Genomic DNA, 18,990 nt, shown 5'->3' on the forward strand with positions numbered 1-18,990 from the left:
GAAATGACGGAAAATGTTGGGACATCCTCAAATTTTCATGTCTCACCTACTTTTGACGCAAATGATTATCGCTATGTCTAACACTTATTTTTTTAAGTGAATTTTTGATGCAAATGACCATCTTCAAAGTGATTTTTTTTTTTGGAAGCCATGAAAAGAAAAATGAGAGAAGGTGAAGGTGAAGATGAAAAGGTAACTTTTCATAAATTGGAAGATTTTCTTCCACTTTATAAAGTGGAATAAAAAGTTTCACTTTATAAAGTGGAAGAAAAAGTTCCGTTATATATTAAAAATAAACGTTATGACAGTAACGACAAATGTTTAGAAAATTGGATATAGTGAAACTTTTTCTTCCACTAAACTTATTTTAATTACTTACTAAAATAGTGGCTTATTTTAGTTACTTTTATATTTTTATGACTTATTTTAATTTCCAACTCAGAATAGTATTTGAAAATGAAGTTAAAACAACTTTTAAGTTTTAAACTAAAGATAAAATCTTGCTTAGAAAAGGAAAGAGACACTCCAAATGAAACAAATTAAATATAAAGTTACGACAAAACGAATTGAAACGTGAATTATGAATTCTATATATAGAGAGAAGGAAGAACAGGAGGTGTCGTATAGTTTGGGAAAAACAATGGAGTTTGATAGTTTCTTACCTCTTTTACTGTTAGTTTTCTCATGTTGTTGCTTACCTGTTCTTCCTTGTCAAAATTGTGTGGAAGTTGGCAAATCAATCACTGGTAATCAGAAATTGATTTCATCTGATAGAAGTTTCGCCTTAGGATTTTTCATTCCATCAAATTCAATGTACACCTATCTTGGCATATGGTACAACATAATCCCTCAACAAACAGTTGTTTGGGTAGCCAACAGAGAATCTCCAATCCCATCAAATGCTTCACCAGTTTTCACTGTCGGCGGTGATGGAAATTTAGTGATTTTCGATGAAAAAGGTGAACTCATTTGGTCATCGAATGTCTCATCAACATCACGGGAACCATTATTAACTTCAAATTCTACTATCGGAATATTGTTGGATACCGGGAATCTTGTTCTCCGATACTACGGTGAGTCCAATTATTTGTGGCAGAGCTTCCAGCATCCTACAGATACGTTATTACGCCATATGAGATTTGGTTTCAATAAAATTAGTGGCTTACGAAATGTGATCACTTCATGGACGAGTAATGAAGATCCTCAGCCTGGAAATTTCTCTTTTGGAATAGATCGGGTTATGCGTTTTGTTATTTGGAACCAAAATGATATTTATTATAGATTTGACGATGGTTGCAGAGCGTATATACTAGCAACAGTGTGGTGTTTCACTGTTGTTACTGAAAATGATAATGTATATCTTAATTTAGCTTACTACAGAATCTTTCTGAGATTAAGAGTCGTGCTGAACCCGAGCGGGCAGCTTCAGGTGATGGTGTGGAATAAGAATAAAAGTAACAAATGGAATGTTGAATTTGAAGCACCACGATCTAAGTGTGAACTTTACGCGCATTGTGGTCCGTTTGGTACTTGTGGGATCAGATCAAAAGGATTATGCAGTTGTTTAGACGGATTTGAACCTAAGTTTTCGACAGATTGGGCAAATGAGATATGGAATGGAGGTTGTGTGAGAAAAATAGCGTTGGGATGTGATGGTGGAGATGGATTTTTTAAGCATGAGAACATGAAGTTGCCAGATTATGCCGTCTCTTTAGGAAATATGAGCACTGAAGAGTGTGAAACTCAGTGCATTAGGAACTGCTCTTGTTCAGCTTATGCTTGTACGAGAAACGCCTGTTTTATATGGCATGGCGATTTACTGGATATTGGGCATGACATTACTAACGGCAGAACTCTCTATGTTCGAGTTCACAACTCAGAGCAAGGTATTTTACTTGAATCATTGTTAGTTTTACTAACAACAAGTGAAAGACTACTATAAACTTTGTGTTGTGGATGCAGTTACTAATGCTCAATCTAGAAATTCAGCTCGAAGATACAAAATTCTCATTGCAAAAATTGTTTCCGCAAGTTTTGCAATCTTGCTTCTTATTAGTATCTCTGCTTTTATCTTCAAAAGAAAGCGCTTGAGAAGACGAGGTGAATCTAGCATTTCTAAACTGTAAATGATTTTAGATTTCGTATTGTTCACAGTGCTTTGACTTACTGATTGTTGTTTGAAACTAGGTAAGATGGACGGAGATTCTGCTCTAGTTAGCTCCATGCCTAGTGGATCTTTAGTTGGCAAAGATGATATGAAGTTGGTACAGTACAGCCTGCAGAATATAAGAGATGCAACAAACAACTTCCATGAAGAAAACAAACTCGGAGAAGGTGGTTTTGGCCCCGTGTTTAAGGTGCAAAATTCAATATTTTGATGTTCGTTTTAATTACATGAATATATATAGAATTGTGGATTTAAACATTCTGTTCAGGGGTCTTTGCCTGAATTCGGAGATGTAGCCATCAAAAGGCTAAGCAGGAAGTCATCACAAGGACTAGAGGAGTTCATGAATGAATTGAAGCTAATCGCAAACTTGCAGCACAAAAATCTAGTCAGCCTCTTAGGATGTTGCGTTGAAGGGGAGGAGAAGATACTGATCTATGAATATATGCCCAATTGCAGCCTGGACAAATTTCTTTCTGGTTATACTCATTAGTATTATCTTCACGAGAACTATAACTTTGTTTTCCTCATTTCTGTTGGCTAATTTGATATTCATTTTTCCTTTTAGACCCTTCATTGAAGGTTACACTCGGTTGGGATACACGTTTTGGGATAATAGAAGGAATTGCTCAAGGAATGCTTTACCTGCATAAGTACTCGAGATTAAAAGTCATTCACAGGGACTTGAAAGTAAGCAACATTTTGCTAGATCAAGAGATGATCCCAAAAATATCAGACTTTGGAATGGCAAGGATTTTCGGGACTGATCAAACACAGGCCAGTACAAAACGAGTGGTTGGTACATAGTAAGTATTAGCCCTTTCTGAAACCAGTTTTTATGTTATTACCTCTTGTATATTAGCTACTGAAGACTGATTTACGCCAATATGGCATAGTGGCTACATGTCTCCAGAATACGTAGTATATGGCCAATTCTCGGAGAAATCAGATGTATTCAGCTTTGGAGTATTGTTGTTGGAAATCTTGACTGGTGAACGAAACTCAGACTTCTTCACAACTGAAGTTTGTGTATCTCTATTAGGATGGGTAAGTACACTCGCGCATTTGAATACTAATGTCCAAGTTTGTTTCAATTTCTTTTAAACATTTCACGTCATTTGTCATGTTAGGCATGGAAAATGTGGAAAGAAGGAAGAATGTTGGAGTTGATTGATCCATCAATAAGGGCAATCTGCGACAGTAACAAAGCAGCACGGTCTGTTCTGGTTTCTCTTCTTTGCGTTCAAGAAGTTCCTACTGATCGACCAACAATGTCTGATATAGTTGTCATGTTAAGCAACGAAACAACACCCATCCCTGAGCCAAAAGAACCGGCTTTCCGCAGCAGCTGGCGACATCAAACGTCAAGCGATTTCTCCATAAATGAGTTGACATTAACTTTGCCAGTACCTAGATGAGAGGATTTAGCTTTCTATTTCTCTTATGGAATTAATATTATTTTGTAAAGAACCATCTTCTCAAAAATGTTTAGCACTGTAAATAAAAAAGAATCAAAAACCAATTCAGTTACTCCTTTCTGTCCCAATTTATATCACTTATTTTTTTTAGTCGGTTTCCAAAACAAAAATGATAAAATATTTTAAAGTAACACAAATATTTATCACTTATTTTTCAACACAAGTTTCATTGTATTATGTCATTTTCTCAAAAAAAGGGAAGAGGAGAGAGTAGGAAATCAAATTAAAGTGGATATACGTATTGAAAAGCTTAAATTAATAATTAAGAAAAAAAGATTGATGGCCCATTGAAACTACAGAAAATGTTTCCCAGCCCTTTTAATCAACTATTTTTTTTTTAAAAAAAAAAAGCAGTGTTAATAATTTCCACAAAGATGGAATTTCATCTTGATTTGTCAAACTAATACATCCCCTTTCTCTAATATGATAAAAATGACTCATGTTTTACATTTCACACAGTATTTTTAGTCAAATTTCGACATTTGAATTTACTTTTAAAGTGATGTTTGATCTGACGGTCCAAACGAGAGAAGAAAAAACCACGACTTTTTTCTTCCAATGGAATATGAAAAACATTCATATATATATATATATATATATATATATATATATATATATATATATATATATATTCAAGAAAAATAGCTATGTTTTATTTATTTTTATGTTATATGGATATAATTAGACTATGAATAGCAAAGTTAATTAAATACAAATAAATATCATTTTTCTATGTATTTAATATAATAAATAAATATTAAATAGGAAAGTAATTATTGAATGCCTAATTAATTATGACAGACACATTTGTGATCTTTTTCCATTTATCATCATCAGTTTTTTCTCTTTCATCAATATTCATAAATACATATTTCTGATTTATTCCTCCAAATTCATTCAAATTCAAGATCCTTTACGTTACTGCCTGAGCGATTTTTGTAATTTTGTATCCATCAGTCATCTTCTAATTGCATATTTATCTACAGATCTTCACTTCTTTTATTTTCATAGAGTTTTGATTCAAGAATTTATTTATTCATTTCAATGACTAAAATTGATATCCCGAGGAGGGTTACGAGAGGTATACATTTTTTGATAAATTGTTGGACGAATTACCTTCTTTTGATTTGTTTATTACTCACAACAAGTCAAAACTTCAGGCTCTGGTTGCTGCTATGGAGAACGAAAGAAGAACAAAAAAGGTTAATGACCATATATTCTATTTGCTTAAAGAAATCTAACATGCGAAATTATTAGAAAATTTGATCTTGTATGTATATAGTTAAAAAAATGAGTACAAGAACATGAACAAAAAAGAGATTGAGGGTTCTCTGATTGTCAATTTTGTATATAGTAGAACATTTCTATACATAATTTGTATTATTATATAATTACAAGTTGAACTGTTGATCTGTGAATACAATTATATCTGAATACATAAGTACTCTGTCAAATTTAAAAAGTTGATTAGGAAATCCAAGTATAGTTGGGTACATCAATACTACATTGTTAGCCTTTTCAAAATTTTATTTAGAAGAATATTTATATAGTTTCATACACACAAATTGTATCTTTTTTACTCGTTTGTCTGATGTATCCATATTTATACAATTTGATACCCACAAATTATATTTTTTTGCTCGTTTGTCTAATGTATCCATGTTTTTGCTTAACAACAGTGTTGAAATGTGTCCATATTTATATGCATAGGTACTTGTATTGTTATATAAGCACAAGTTGAAATGTTGATTTGCGATACAAGTATATCTAGATAGATAAGTACTATATCCAAGATAAACAGTTGATTAGGAAATACAAGTACAATTGTATCTAACGTATTCATTTTTGTGGTTAACAACAGTGTATTCATTTTTGGGTTCATTTCTCGATCCAAAAGAATGTTACTTGTTTTCAGATCTCTATGAAAATAATTCTGAGCCTTGAGTCTTCATGAAGATAGAGAAGCCCTCGAGAAATTCCTAATGTGATCTCAAATCGTTTTTTTCCATTTCAATGGCTTGCTATGTGTTGGATCTTGTTTTGGTAACCAATGAGAAAGTTTAGCAAACTAGGATGCTATGAAATGACTTCATAGAGTTGAACTCATGTTGAAGTGAATTATTAATGCTAACCTTATAAACAGGACCAAAACCTCCTTGTCCGAGTTTATTTCTATCTGAGAAATTATCTGTGGCTGCTAATATGTTTTCCAAACTAAAGAATGGAACAGCGATGTTTTGCTTATCATTTTCGTTAATCAGGTTTTGTGCTTCTCTTTCTCTGTTTAAACCAATGTGGCACTGGATTGCCTCCTGTGCTTTGTTGGCTTGCTAAGATCAAAAAACAAGAGCAGCCTTTTAGGATATCTCTCTTGATCTGATTCGGAAAAAAAAACGGAAGGAGAATTTTTTCTGGTAGTGGTAAAACAACAACTCCATAAATTGTAATCGCAACACAAGTACCTGTATTCTTTGACAGTATTCTCCTATGATAAATGTAGCTAAAGCTACATAGAAGTAGAACTGCAACGGCTACCACGCCAGATATGATGACTTTAAGCTTCGGGGACAATTTCCCTGATTTTGCATCTGATGACAGAAGGAAGAAACATAAGGAAACTGTGAAAAGAAATAGACTATTTTGGGATGGTTCTGATTCTAATAACGCGATAAGAAATGGACCTTGAGGACAGCTCAACTATAAAAGCTAGTTTATGAGGTAAGAATTGTCCAAAGAGCTGATGTGGGAACTCAACGAACTGGTAATGTTTACTGGCGTCAACACATATTGGCTAGTTGTAACTAAATCAAAACATGAAAAACAAACATTTGGTCAGTGACCATCTTATGTGTGATTAAGACATAGAGGGTGTTGCGTAAACTTAAACTGGTCGGTTGCTATCTGATGTTTGTTTAAAACGTAGAGGGTGCTCGCGCAAACTTTTAGTTGCCTAGTTAACTCTTAGGAGCACTAAGATTTAGATAATATATATACTCATAATGTTGAAAGCTATGAGGTAAAGAACCAAAAGATTAGTCAGTTACTATTCGGAGATGAGTATTGCATACATAGAAATGACAAACACTACCAAATAAAACTCAATGTACCTTCACCGCATGCTTCATCAGAGAAAGCAACTCTGGTATAAATCACATTTCCACTACCATCTCCTGGTGACAGTAGCTTCAGATTCACATGTTCATCCAAATTGAACACACATTATTATCATAGGCATATGCGTTACATGAGGAACAGTTACTCAAGCAAGTAGATTGGCATTCCGCAGCTGGAACAGTTAGGGAATACCCAGGCAATGTCACGTTGGGATTCACTGAAAAACCGCCCTTCATTTTACCATCACCACACTGCAAGCTTTCCTTCCTTACACAGCCACCAGAATGATCATTCAAGTCCCATTCTGTATCAGATTTAGGTGTGAAACCAGTCAAGCAATTACAGAAGGTCGCGGACTCCTTATTTTCGATCTAACTCAACTTCAAAAGTTAGCTGATACGAAAGGCTTATAAGGAGCTTCCTTATTATATTTGAATATTTATAAATTGAGGTTCATCTCTTTTCACTTAGTAGCATCCAGTATGCAACTCTATCGGGTTAGAGAGTAAATTTGTGACAAACAAGTGTTATACTCTCTCAGTCTTTTCATGTGGCACTATTCATTTTTTTTTTTTTGTCTAAAAAAGAATGCTCTTTCCATTTCTATTTAGTTGTCCTCGTTTTAAATTTTGTATCCCTTAAGAAATTAGGTAAGTTTATTACTGTTATCTTATTTGGTGTTCTCTTGAAGTCAAATTTTCAATCAATAACATGAATTAATTTATTTTTGATTATTTAATTTGATCAATAAACATAAATTATTTACTAGTTTTTTTATGTTGGGCAAATACATATTTTCAAGACTAATAATTCTCGAGGATAAAATAAAAACTATTATCATTTATGCATTGGTTTTATGAAATGATTATTAAGAAATGTTTATTTTTAGTAAGTAGTACATGTAAATACTTGTTCTGTCCCTAATTACTTATTCATTTTTCTTTTATAGTTGTCCTTAATTACTTGTTCATTATTCCTTTTGTTGTTGTCCCTAATTACTTGTCCATTTTGACAAATCAAGAAAGAACAATTTTTTACCTATTATACCCTTAAGTGATTAATTTGGTAAAGATAGAACTTTTTGAAAATCTTACGTTTTTATTCACTCACTTCACAATGAATAGGGGTAAAATGGTTTACACTATGCCAATAATTATTTTTTAAATAAGTGTGTCAATTTAAAAGCTGATAAAAATGTTAAAGAATGACAAAAGTCCCATATCGGTGATTATGAGATGGGTGGACTCCTTATAAAGCATGGGCAATCTTCCTTCCTTTGAGCTAGCTTTTGGAGTGTAAATTATGCCTATGACCTAATTTCACAATATAATTAGAGACATAAAAAGTAGAAATTAAAGGAGTATTACCTTACAATAATTAAAAATAATTTAACTTTAAATTTCTTCTGTTTACCCTTAATAAACTATTTAAAGCAACAACAATATTTAAAAATTGTTTTAGGCCATAAATTTTTTTAAAAAATAAAAAATACATTATGTCAAATCAAATTGTTATTAAGAAAAAAAAAAAAGAGAACCGACATTGACTTGGTCAATAAGTGGGAAAGAGCTGGCATGGGTCGAAAGCGATTTCGGAAAGGGCAATTGTACCAAGGTGGGAACACAACATTGTTGCTATCATGAATAGACTCACCACATTTGGAATTTACAACAATGATTTTATACTTTCTACCATCATAACTCACATCACATTTTTCAAGTAATAGAGATCTCCCCTTCACACCCAAATCCAACTAGAGCGTGGATCGAAAGTCTAAATAAGTATCAATTTCACTCTGATACTATTTGGATTTAACTCAATTTTAAATTTTACTTAATCGTGTCTATTAAGAAAATAAAAAATGTAACTTCATAACTTATGGTAGAAATTCGTGTTTACCTTTGACAAATCTCACATTGACAAAACATAATGGAGATGTTAGTCATATAAAAGGGATATCTTAGATCCTTACTAACATATTTTAAAGTCGCGTGCATCTAGACTTAAAAGCAGATAATATCACAAGTAGGTTTGACTGTTTGACATTTGGTATAAAGTCACAATGCATACAACCTTGGATGACATTAGGGACACTAATTAGGGTAATATGCATGGAAAAAGTGTTGATCAGTATATAACTTTGAATTCGTGTTGTCACTTGAGGGAAGATACAATGGGTTATTCTCTATGCCAAAAAAAATTAACTGAAAAATTGATTACTGAATTAAAAGGGAAGATATAGATGATTTTAACATAATGTTGAATTATTCGTCTTGCATTTACATCTCTATGTATTGGCCTTCTTCTTCATGAGTTATCGCCAGCTCTTTGTTGAACGTGCTGTAGAGCTTAGAAGAGGAAGAAGATGTACTCAAAGCATTTCTTCTTGTGATAAAATGTGGCTGACTTGGTCTTGGAAGAGTCATGCTTTCGCCTCCAAGCATAACGACTACATTTGACATTGTAGGACGATCACCTGGATCTTCTTGAACACATAAAAGTGCAACATTTACGCATTTTATCACTTCCTTGTCCTCAAAAGTATCAACAATAGTTTGATCCATCATGTCTAGTGCCCTGTCTTCCATCCACAGTCTCCATGCCTGTGATTAGCATTTTTGAGACAGTTAAAGTATTAAAACAGAATAACAAATTAGTTGAGGGACGTTTTGGGTACTTACATAACCAGTCAGGTTTACTTCTTCGAAAAATTCCATGTTTCTCTTCCCACTTATGATTTCAAGGACTACCACTCCGAAGGCAAATATATCGGACTTGATTGAAAAAAGTCCCTCCAATGCATACTCGGGTGACATGTAGCCACTGTTTTATCAGTTCATACAATTAGACATCAAAGGAAACGTATATTTAGTGAAATCGGACCAAATTTTAGATATCAAAGCTGAAAACAGTACTCAGAGACTTACTATGTTCCAACAACTCTGGTAGTATTAGCTTCTGTGCTTTTGCCTTCAATAATCCTTGCTAAGCCAAAATCTGAAATTTTGGCGTTCATTTCATCATCTAACAATATGTTGCTTGTCTTAAGATCTCTGTGAATAATCCTTAGCCTCGAGTCTTGGTGAAGATAAAGAAGCCCTCGCGCAATACCCAATATAATTTCAAAACGAATCCTCCAGTCCAATAATCGGCAGAATGTACGATCTATTTGCAATGCACAAGGTTAACTTTAGAGGTAATAAATCCAAAAAAAAACCATATAGTTGCATAAAACGTTACGAAGAGTTTTGAGGTCCGGAGTGGAGTATACTGACTGAATATAAATGTATCCAAGCTTTTGTTGGCCATATACTCATATACTAAGATCTTTTCATTTCCCTCAACACAATAGCCTAGAAGCCTGACTAAATTTCTGTGCTGCAGTTTGGCAATTAACATTACTTCAGTTTTAAATTCTTCAACACCTTGTCCCGAATGATTTGACAACCTTTTCACCGCTAGCTCTGCACCTTCGAGAAACTTTCCCTGTATGTATAATTTTTTGTCAGAATCGCTGTATAACGAAAATAGAGAAACTTGAATGGTACATGAACAAAAGAAAGTAGCCTAACCTTATAAACAGGTCCAAATCCACCTTGCCCGAGCTTAGCTGCATTCGAGAAGTTGTCTGTAGCTTCTAGTATGCTATTCAAGCTGAAAAATGGGACATCAATATGTCGCTTTTCATCTGCAGTGATCAATTCTTCACCAAAACTTTCTCTACGAGGAAAGTTCTCCATATGATTCCCCAAAACAATATCTCTTGCTTCTAAAATCAAACCAATTAAGTAATTAGTTATGAACTTGATCATAATATTTCTCCAAAAGGCGAACTTGAGAAAAAACAGATGAGATTTTTCCGATTGTTATCACCTCTACTTCTTGCCACTCTAGTGTTCTGATAAACTATATAACTAATGCTGCACAAAGTTATAACTCCAAGAACTACAGATATGGAAATAACAAGGGTTCTCTGATTCTGTGAGGATGTCAGCTTCGCGATGAATGATCCTTGTGTTCCAAGTTCTGAAGCAAATTTAAGAAATGAAATGTGTGTTGGTCATATAAAAGGTCAAATGGAGAACATAGAAAAACGTATCATTGAACTATTGGCAAGAAAATCATTTGTAGTAAGTAACATTGATCCATACCTGAGCTCAAGGAACAATTTAAAATCAAGCCATTCCATTTGTGATCAGCTTGGCATATACATCTTCTTTCTCCTTGTTTTGTCATATCGCAACTAGAATTTGGCCAATCATTGCAATCTTCTGAAGTCTTGCAAATTGGCTCCAATGGTGGTTTCCAACTAATCAATATTAAATCTTTCCCTCGACTAATAGGTCCTGGAGTAAGATTCTCTTCGGGATTGTAACACCAGTTTATCACCTTAAAAGGTGATGACTGATTGAACCAAGAAAATCCTGTCACTGGTCCTTTGTCATCACAAGTACCAACAGATTGTTTATGAGCTGCTTCTATAACAAATGATTTATTTTCGTTATCAAAGTTAAGGACATCATAGTTGCCATCCGATGTGTGGAAGCTTACCTTACCGGCTAAATCATCACATGAGAAACTATAATACAGAGGGTCACCACAATTTGGTCCACTGCTTAATGGATAGGGTATTACGTTTATGCCACAAGGCTTGCAATTTCTCTTTGTTGCTTCTGCAATGCGCAAAAAACAAATTATTATACTATTTGTGGTTACACATTGGCTTGAACTATCAGTGTACATAAGTTAAATCGAAAAAGAAATTACCAATATCGGAAATGCTGACACGAACAGAGATGTTGAAGCCACCAGCATAGTTCTCCTGCAGATGCATGAGACTATTGACCCAAGTCCAGCATACAGAATCGCTGTAAGTATAGGCCTGGCACAGACAGTTGCCTAGACAAAATCTCCTGCAGTCCTCACGGGTACTAATATTACTGAATAACCTGTCTGGACTCTTGACATTCATTGACCTCAAATCCAAGAACGTGTCGAGTACTTGTGCATTGTCTTCGTTGCAAGAGCTAACTGATGTACTCGAACAACCGCCTGAAAATTTTCCTGCTTTTGAATTATCTGGAGGATTGAGCTTATACCCGGGCAAACATTTGCATACTGGCTCACGTTTGCTGTTACAAATGCTAAACCTCCCACAATACTTGTACAAATCACACGTATCATTTGGCGCTGACCACATCAAAGACCATCCACTGCTCTCCTTATCCCAACCGTAGAATTGTATTTCCCCCGAGGAGTTCATTAAAAGCCTATACTTGTCAAATGTTACTATCGATTCCAATGAATTATCGACAATGTCTTTCTTAGTGAAGTTGGATAACATGTACGCAACATAACCAGGCATCTCACCGATACTTAAGTTTACTAATTTCATAGATCCTTTCCAGAGAATTTTGCCCTGCTTTGGAACTACTATAACATATTCCTTGTCACTTGATTGATCTAATTGGAATCTGTAGTTGCCATTTTTTGAATCAATCAAATTCAAACTACTATCCATTTTCATACCTGGTAGGAATGTATCAGTTGGATTTCGAAAACTCTGCCACATATCAACACCTAATTCATCAACTACAACTAAGTTCCCTGTATCCAACAACTCTACTTTCCTATTAGAACCACTACCTAATTGTGTGGAGAAATAAGTGTTCCCATTACTTAAAACTTTAAGATTACCATCTTCAACCACAACTGAATTATCCTCATTCATTATTATTTTTCCCTGAATCGAATTATTCCAATTAGCAACCCATACAACTGTTCTAGGACTTAATTTGTAATACCATATACCTACATATCTGTTTAACCCTGCATCATCAGAAAAGAATCCCATTTCAAAGTTTTCTCCAGCAGATACCAGTGTTTCGCCATTGTCGACTAATTTACTGCTTCCATCAATGGTGCTCCTCCTTGCATCACATTGCCGTAACGCTGCAAACAACAACAACAACAACAGAAAATTACTTAATCGCATTGTTTTTATGGAATTGTTGATCATTTGAATGAACAACATAAAATTAAAATGGGCATTTCATTTCCGTGAAATTGAGACCCTACATGACTAATTGTTTCATTGAGAAAAAAATCTCTCACTTTCCGACATTGACACCTTTTTGCTCATTGACCAAGTCCATATTGGTGCTTTTTCTCAATATTATATTGTATCGTTATTTTATTGTCTTAATTAATTATTAAAATTTATGTATATTTTTTTTGAAATTTGTATAAATATTTGTTGATATTCATTTTATAAAAAAGCTAAATAATACACTTAATCAGATATTAGGTTATTTATTTACAGGACTAGAGATTAATTCTCATTTAGTGTTTTTTTTTTCTTATTTTAAAAAATTACAAATTCGTCCTCCGTTCAATACAAATTTATTGATGAAATATATGGCACATACTATAATGCATCTATTTTCAAAGTGGAGCAACTGATACGTGAGAAAAATTGTTTATGTCGAAGTCCAACTTTGAAATAGCGATTTTTCTCCTCCGTTCCTTTATGATCTTTTCTATGCTGAACAGCACTTCCACTCATCTACTACTTGACTATTTTGGATTCACTCTAACGAAAATATTTTATAATATTATGGTCAAAGAAGAGAGTAACTTACATAAATGACTAGATTTATTGAAATTCAATAGCTATAAGTACGTTATTTACTAAAAATGACTATATTTCATATGAATATCTAGCTGAATTTGTATTTTTTTAATTATATAGAGATACAATTAGAATTACAATGAATTAAATGAGGTAACTGAATCCCTTTAATTATGTGCTGAAATTTCAACTTTCCATTATTACATTAACAACTCATGATTACATAGTCAATGAGTATACTTTCGAATTTCAATTACTTTTAAAAAAAAATTGAATATCGTATAAAAAAATTTATTGTCGCTATTGGTCTTGTTCAAATGTCACTTGCGTATTTCTTTAGTTAAATTGATTTATTGTAATTGTGATGAATCTTGTTTGTTTCGATTTCAAATACACGATAAACATAATTGTATCTCTAAGATTGCTACACAATTGTGTTGATATATCAATACAATTGGACAATCTAGAAAAAAATGACAATGAACTACACTACAATATGATTATCCAAATGTATGTGTATTTCACATCTATGCAAAAAAATATAAAAAAAATAGATGTGTTGTATACGTATACATTCAAATCTATGTAATATATTAATGTATCCAAATACACTTGTATTTCTAATTCGACAATTCATGAAAAATAACAAATATTCAAATGTATATGTATTCCATTGTGTTCAACATTTGAATACAATTATATGTGTGTAACAGGAGAATGAAATGCATTCATGTATTATGTCATTTATATCAAACTGAATTTTAACATAATTAAATTATGTATTTGAATGTCAGTGAAAATAACTTCTTCAAACAAAACCCTATGAAAATCGAGAAACATATATATGTATACAAATATAAATTTCATATAAATGAGAGAAAAAATGCAATTACAAAATACCCAACGAAGATGAATTATAAAAATCGTTCATATAATCATGCAAATGATCTTAATTAGGAGGAAATCGGAGAAATAATAATAATAATAATAATAAAAGACATTAACATGTATAATGAAAGAGAAAAATATTAAATAAGGTCAGTATGAGAAACATAGCTCCATAAAATATGCATAGTGCATTTATTAGGTGTATAATGATATATTTTCTATTTAGTAATAATTATTTAAATACATAAAATTTTTATTTTTTTAAATAAAACTGATAATTCACTATTAATTAAGTTTGCTAATTACTATGTAAGTATATCCATATAGCTTAAAAAAGTGAATTATATCTATATACATTAAATATAAAATAACATTTTCTATATTTTATAATTTTTTCTAAAGAATAAATGTACAATCTCATTCATTACACCATATTCTTTAGTGGTTTCTCTTACTTCATATACTTTTCAACTCAATATGAATTTTTCATTTAAATGTTTTAGGGCTGTCAATGTTTAATTAAAATTGATCAAACAGATTATTAGAGATTTTTAAGTAAAATTGAATGATCTTACCTATATTTATAATTGTATTGAATAATTATATTAGAATTTTAATTTTATAAAAAAAGCCCAAGAAAATACCAAAAAGAATCAAAGGTTGTTTTCTCTTTTGTGGTTTGTGTGTGCGCTGGATATGGTATGGATTATGTAAACTCGAATTATTTATTTTCCATCTTTCTATTTCATCTTTTCTGTTTTACAATGCTCGGATATTCATTGGGTTGCATGGGCTCAAATTGTTTTGTCTTTCTATTTCAATCTTTATTTATCTTTTGTCTTTCTAATTCATCTTTTATGTTTAACTAATCTGAATACTTTTTGTTTCTATTTTACTAACCGAAATACATGAGATAATAGTTACAACGTAGAATACACATAATAAAATAATAACGTAGTGCACTAACTAAGAAGAGATCAATAGAGAAGAAAGTAACGAGAGAGGGATGGGATAAAGGACCATAGAAAGGAGACGAGAAATATGAGAGAGGAATGACATAGAAGACCATAGAAAGGAAATGAGAGATACCAGAAAGTCAAAGTTTCGATGTTATAATTTTCATAACCGTTCTTTATGTTCCTTAGCCTTTTTTTAACAATAACTAATTGAATCTGGATTCTAAATAAAACTCTTTAATATTTTACCCAGCCTAATAATATCATTTGATCAATCTTATTTATCATATCTAGCCCATATGCCCTTATAGATTGATCATGCATGGTGCACCAAAGAATGGCTAAAAAGTTGATATATATATATTTTGATAGAATCTATGCCTTCACTTTACGAGTAATGGACCAGGTCCCTTATTTTACTTCAGAAAATTACTAGAAAGTTAAATGCAGTAAAATCAACACAATGATTTTACGTGGAAACCTCCTTGCTTAAGGGAGTAAAACCACGACCTGTCTCACAGGATTTTCAATCGTTTTCACTAATCTTCAAAAGCAAAAGCGAAACACGATTACACCAAACGTAAGGAAGAGTTATCAATCTTACCGTTAAGCAATAGACCTCTATTGCTCAACAAGCCAAAGTAGAAAGACAATCTACCCACTAAGCTATCCCACCTGGACAACCTAGACTTTTAACACAACACACCAAATCCTTTATAGATTCAAGAATGGTTTACAGTTTAAGAACAAGAGAATGTATTCCTAAACAACTAGACGAAAAGCTCAATATATTGCTGTTGTTCTTGGAATAACTCTGCCTTTACTTTGTAGAGCCTTTGCAAGAGTTCTTGAAAAGTTTTTATCAAGTTGCAAAAACTAGAGAGAAGTGTTTAGGAAAGTGCCTTTTATATGGGCAAGTCACTTTCCTAAACTTCTTTGCCATTGGCTGGAAGGGTCACACTTTCTGACGCCATCGGGAAGTGTGCACCTACTTTCTGCACCATCTCCAGCTGGCAGTTGACTGACTCATCATCATGAGAGTCTGGTACCTCTATTAGGTCCCTGAGTTTTGTTTTATCTGCAATACTTTGAACAATACACCTGCAATACTCAAGTAGAAAACCCGGTACCTTTATGAGGTCCCTAAGTTTGTCAAATCATCAAAACTACAAATAACATTTTCCCCCTTTTTGATGGTGACAAACAATGATACCAAAATCGTTCCCCCTGACTGTGTATTCCCCCTTACTGTATATTCCCCCTTAAAGTATGTTCCCCCTTATTTAGCTACTTACAGTTTACTTCCCCCTTTTGGCATCATAAAAAAGATATGCAGTAAACCATTGAGTCAACATAAATACTGAACAAGATCAGAGCGAATTAGCAACCAAACAGTAGAGGAAAAGCATTCACAAAAGAACATAGGAAGAACAGCAAAGGAATAAAGTAACCAACATACCATTATAACATAAATACATTAAAAACAAACTAAAAATCCATTAACACGATGATTAGCCACACAACAAAAGAGACACAGGGAAGGATTGATTGAAAGTTTAGGAAGAGAGGGGAGTTTTGGACAGGGACTGGATAACAAGAGTGAGTCGTGCATTGGCAGCATCATTATCCTTGATGGCCTTTTCTTGCAGGGCAGTTATCTTCGCCTTCAACTCATTGTTCTCTTTCTCCAGGGCTTGTACAACTGAAGAACCAGGTCCCTCACTTTGTGCAGTAAGCAGCTCTACTTTGAGTACAGCAATTTCAGCCTCTTTACTACTCAACCGCACAGTGAGTTCTTCAGTCTCGTGTTTAAACTGATCCAGGTCCTCAAGAAGTTGAGCCATCTTGCTTTTTGGTAAGCCTCTGCCTTCGATACATTCACATTCAAACAAGGTATGCTCAGAGATAGTTTGTTTAACTGTCCCCACCTTTCCAACACCAAGAGGAATCTGAAAGTGCTTGAATACTTTAGTGAGCAAGTATCCATACCCCATTCCATGTACTCCTTTCTTCTCAATAACAGTTTTGTGAATGTGTTCAATCATGAGACTAGGAAGGCACAGAGCCTCAAAGCTGCACAGCATCTCCATGACGTACAAGTCAGCAGCAGTAGCAAGTGTTCTCTTTTCAGTACGAGGGAGAATCACTTTGTTGACAAACTCGAAGACCAGCTGATAGTCACTCTTCATAATTTTCTTATAGATCCCAGCAACCTTGGTTGTGGGAGTCTTAGAAATCAGAGATGCAAATTCTGAAGAGCAAGTTTTTCCCTGAACGGATCGGGTCCCCTCTGTAGGCACTCTGAGGATTTTGCCCAACACCTCCTCATTCAAAGAAATAGCAATATTGTTCACACGTGTGAGGAGACTCTCATCTTCCAGAAATTGAACATTGTAATAGAATTCACGAACCTCTTCTTCATGGAGGATGGGGGATTTCTTGTTGAACAGGTGCATCCAAGACTGGATCTCCACATGTCATGCAGAGAGTCCATGCCCGGAAGAGTAATAATCCCCATATCAAACACTCTTCCTGCGAGAACTGCTTGTTTCCTCAGACTGTCAACTACTTCCTGCAAGTTAACATTCTCAACTTTCCTGGCTTGAGGACCAGGTCCCTGTGTCCGCTTTCTCTTTTTCTCAGATCTCTTCCCTTTTGACTGTGACTTTTCAACCTTCTTTGTAACCCTTTCCCTTTTCTTTTCTGACTTCTTCTTGTTATTTTTCTTTTCAACCTCTTCTCCAGACAACTCAACCAATTTTTCTTTAGGTATCTTAAAATTTGATACCTTGAAGGTTCGTGCACTTCTGACTGCAGCAGCAGAGCATGCGCTTGCCTTCAAGGCATCTACCATCAATTTTTGTGCAGCAGACCTTGTATTAGGTCGTCTCTTAGGAGTCTCTTCCACGATCTTTTCTTTCCCTTTTCGACTCTCAACCTTCCATTTTAATGGTACTTCCTCATTTGCAGATTCAGATGAAGAGAAAGAAGAATACCGCCCCAAATCGGGGGTTTTATCGAAAATGGGTTGAGAAGGCCTGACCTCTTCTCCTTCCAGGACATCAGTGTTTTCTGCTCTGGCCTCTTCTCGCATCATTGCCAGACTTTCAATCACGAGTTCCTCACTCGCTGCTAGAATATTAGACTCGGAAGCCCTATGTTTTGGTAGATCTCCTTCAAACATGTTGTCAGGCAACATGTCTTCACATGGACCAGGTCCAGTGGGCACTGCAGAAGTGTTTAGATCTATGGAGAAGAAAGGGTTATCAGGAGTATTTTGTGGAGGATTGGGTGGGGGAGAAAGTCTTTCTTGAGCAGTTGTTAGAGAATAGAATGCAAGGGGCTCAATTTCACTAAGGGCATCCAACATTTTCTTAGAAGAAGATGAAGAAGAAGACATGGTTGTAATACTGGAAGGTTTCTTTGAAAAACAAAGAGAAGAAGATGAGACAGATTTTGCCCCTTGAATTTGATAAGCCTTTTGAGAAAAGAAAGATGATGTTAAGAGACAGATGAGAGTTTCAAAAAGAAGAAAGGCTTTTTAAAAAAAGTGAAAGGGTGCCAGGTCTTGTGATTGGATGCGTCGTTTGAGGGAGAAACGATGGGACTGATCGGTCAGAGTAACCGATGACTGACACGTGGAATTTTCAACGGTCAAAATTTTCAGTTTAAATTTAATGTATAAATTCTAACCTGGACAAGTACCAGGTACCATGGTAGAGTTTAACTTCATTCCTTAATTGTTCTAGTTTCTTC

General features: G+C 34.0%; 2 protein-coding genes and 2 long non-coding RNA genes across 7 annotated transcripts; 2 read left to right on the forward strand and 2 right to left on the reverse strand.

Annotated features, from left to right (window-relative positions):
* Positions 1-546: 546 nt before the first annotated feature.
* LOC101265746 (G-type lectin S-receptor-like serine/threonine-protein kinase At1g11300) lies at positions 547-3,697 on the forward strand. Its single transcript, XM_004243377.5, has 7 exons — positions 547-1,886; positions 1,963-2,100; positions 2,188-2,357; positions 2,436-2,646; positions 2,736-2,973; positions 3,064-3,214; positions 3,298-3,697. The coding sequence occupies exons 1-7, from the start codon at positions 581-583 to the stop codon at positions 3,583-3,585; spliced, it is 2,502 nt and encodes an 833-aa protein (XP_004243425.3). The 5' UTR covers positions 547-580; the 3' UTR covers positions 3,586-3,697.
* A 738-nt stretch (positions 3,698-4,435) lies between these two features.
* LOC104648392 (uncharacterized) lies at positions 4,436-5,299 on the forward strand. The gene is made up of 2 exons (XR_742398.4): positions 4,436-4,726; positions 4,806-5,299. It is a non-coding gene; the product is annotated as an uncharacterized lncRNA (long non-coding RNA).
* Positions 5,300-5,390: 91 nt separating this feature from the next.
* LOC104648391 (uncharacterized) lies at positions 5,391-6,889 on the reverse strand. Its single transcript, XR_742397.4, has 3 exons — positions 6,753-6,889; positions 6,108-6,233; positions 5,391-5,975 (listed from the first exon to the last, which is right to left on the reverse strand). It is a non-coding gene; the product is annotated as an uncharacterized lncRNA (long non-coding RNA).
* Positions 6,890-8,867: 1,978 nt separating this feature from the next.
* On the reverse strand, positions 8,868-13,044 carry LOC101268703 (G-type lectin S-receptor-like serine/threonine-protein kinase At4g03230). Of its 4 annotated transcripts, none has more exons than XM_019214985.3 (9): positions 12,838-13,044; positions 11,527-12,711; positions 10,911-11,432; positions 10,633-10,785; positions 10,332-10,528; positions 10,035-10,245; positions 9,687-9,924; positions 9,441-9,582; positions 8,868-9,362 (listed from the first exon to the last, which is right to left on the reverse strand). In XM_019214985.3, the coding sequence occupies exons 2-9, from the start codon at positions 12,611-12,613 to the stop codon at positions 9,039-9,041; spliced, it is 2,874 nt and encodes a 957-aa protein (XP_019070530.2). In that variant the 5' UTR covers positions 12,614-12,711; positions 12,838-13,044; the 3' UTR covers positions 8,868-9,038. The 4 variants fall into 4 exon arrangements, with proteins under 4 accessions (XP_019070530.2, XP_025887847.2, XP_025887848.2 ...); XM_026032062.2 differs by lacking the exon at positions 12,838-13,044 and having other exon boundaries at positions 11,527-12,502; positions 12,575-12,828; XM_026032063.2 differs by lacking the exon at positions 12,838-13,044 and having other exon boundaries at positions 10,911-11,195; positions 11,316-11,432; positions 11,527-12,828.
* Between the last annotated feature and the right edge of the window lie 5,946 nt (positions 13,045-18,990).

Source organism: Solanum lycopersicum, chromosome 7 (assembly GCF_036512215.1).
Source record: "Solanum lycopersicum chromosome 7, SLM_r2.1".
NCBI lineage: Eukaryota > Viridiplantae > Streptophyta > Magnoliopsida > Solanales > Solanaceae > Solanum > Solanum lycopersicum.

What these genes read in the sequence shown, in the direction of transcription:
- LOC101265746 (XM_004243377.5), top strand. Translation starts at nt 581, where the DNA reads ATGAATTCTATATATAGAGAGAAGGAAGAACAGGAGGTGTCGTATAGT. An exon ending in AAAGCGCTTGAGAAGACGAG is followed by an intron (nt 2,101 to 2,187) that starts GTGAATCTAGCA and finishes GTTTGAAACTAG; the next exon opens with GTAAGATGGACGGAGATTCT. An exon ending in AAACGAGTGGTTGGTACATA is followed by an intron (nt 2,974 to 3,063) that starts GTAAGTATTAGC and finishes AATATGGCATAG; the next exon opens with TGGCTACATGTCTCCAGAAT.
- LOC101268703 (XM_010325481.2), bottom strand. Translation starts at nt 12,793, where the DNA reads ATGTTGTTCATTCAAATGATCAACAATTCCATAAAAACAATGCGATTA. An exon ending in TAGAGTGGCAAGAAGTAGAG is followed by an intron (nt 10,529 to 10,632) that starts GTGATAACAATC and finishes GTTTGATTTTAG; the next exon opens with AAGCAAGAGATATTGTTTTG. An exon ending in GATTTGGACCTGTTTATAAG is followed by an intron (nt 10,246 to 10,331) that starts GTTAGGCTACTT and finishes TTATACATACAG; the next exon opens with GGAAAGTTTCTCGAAGGTGC.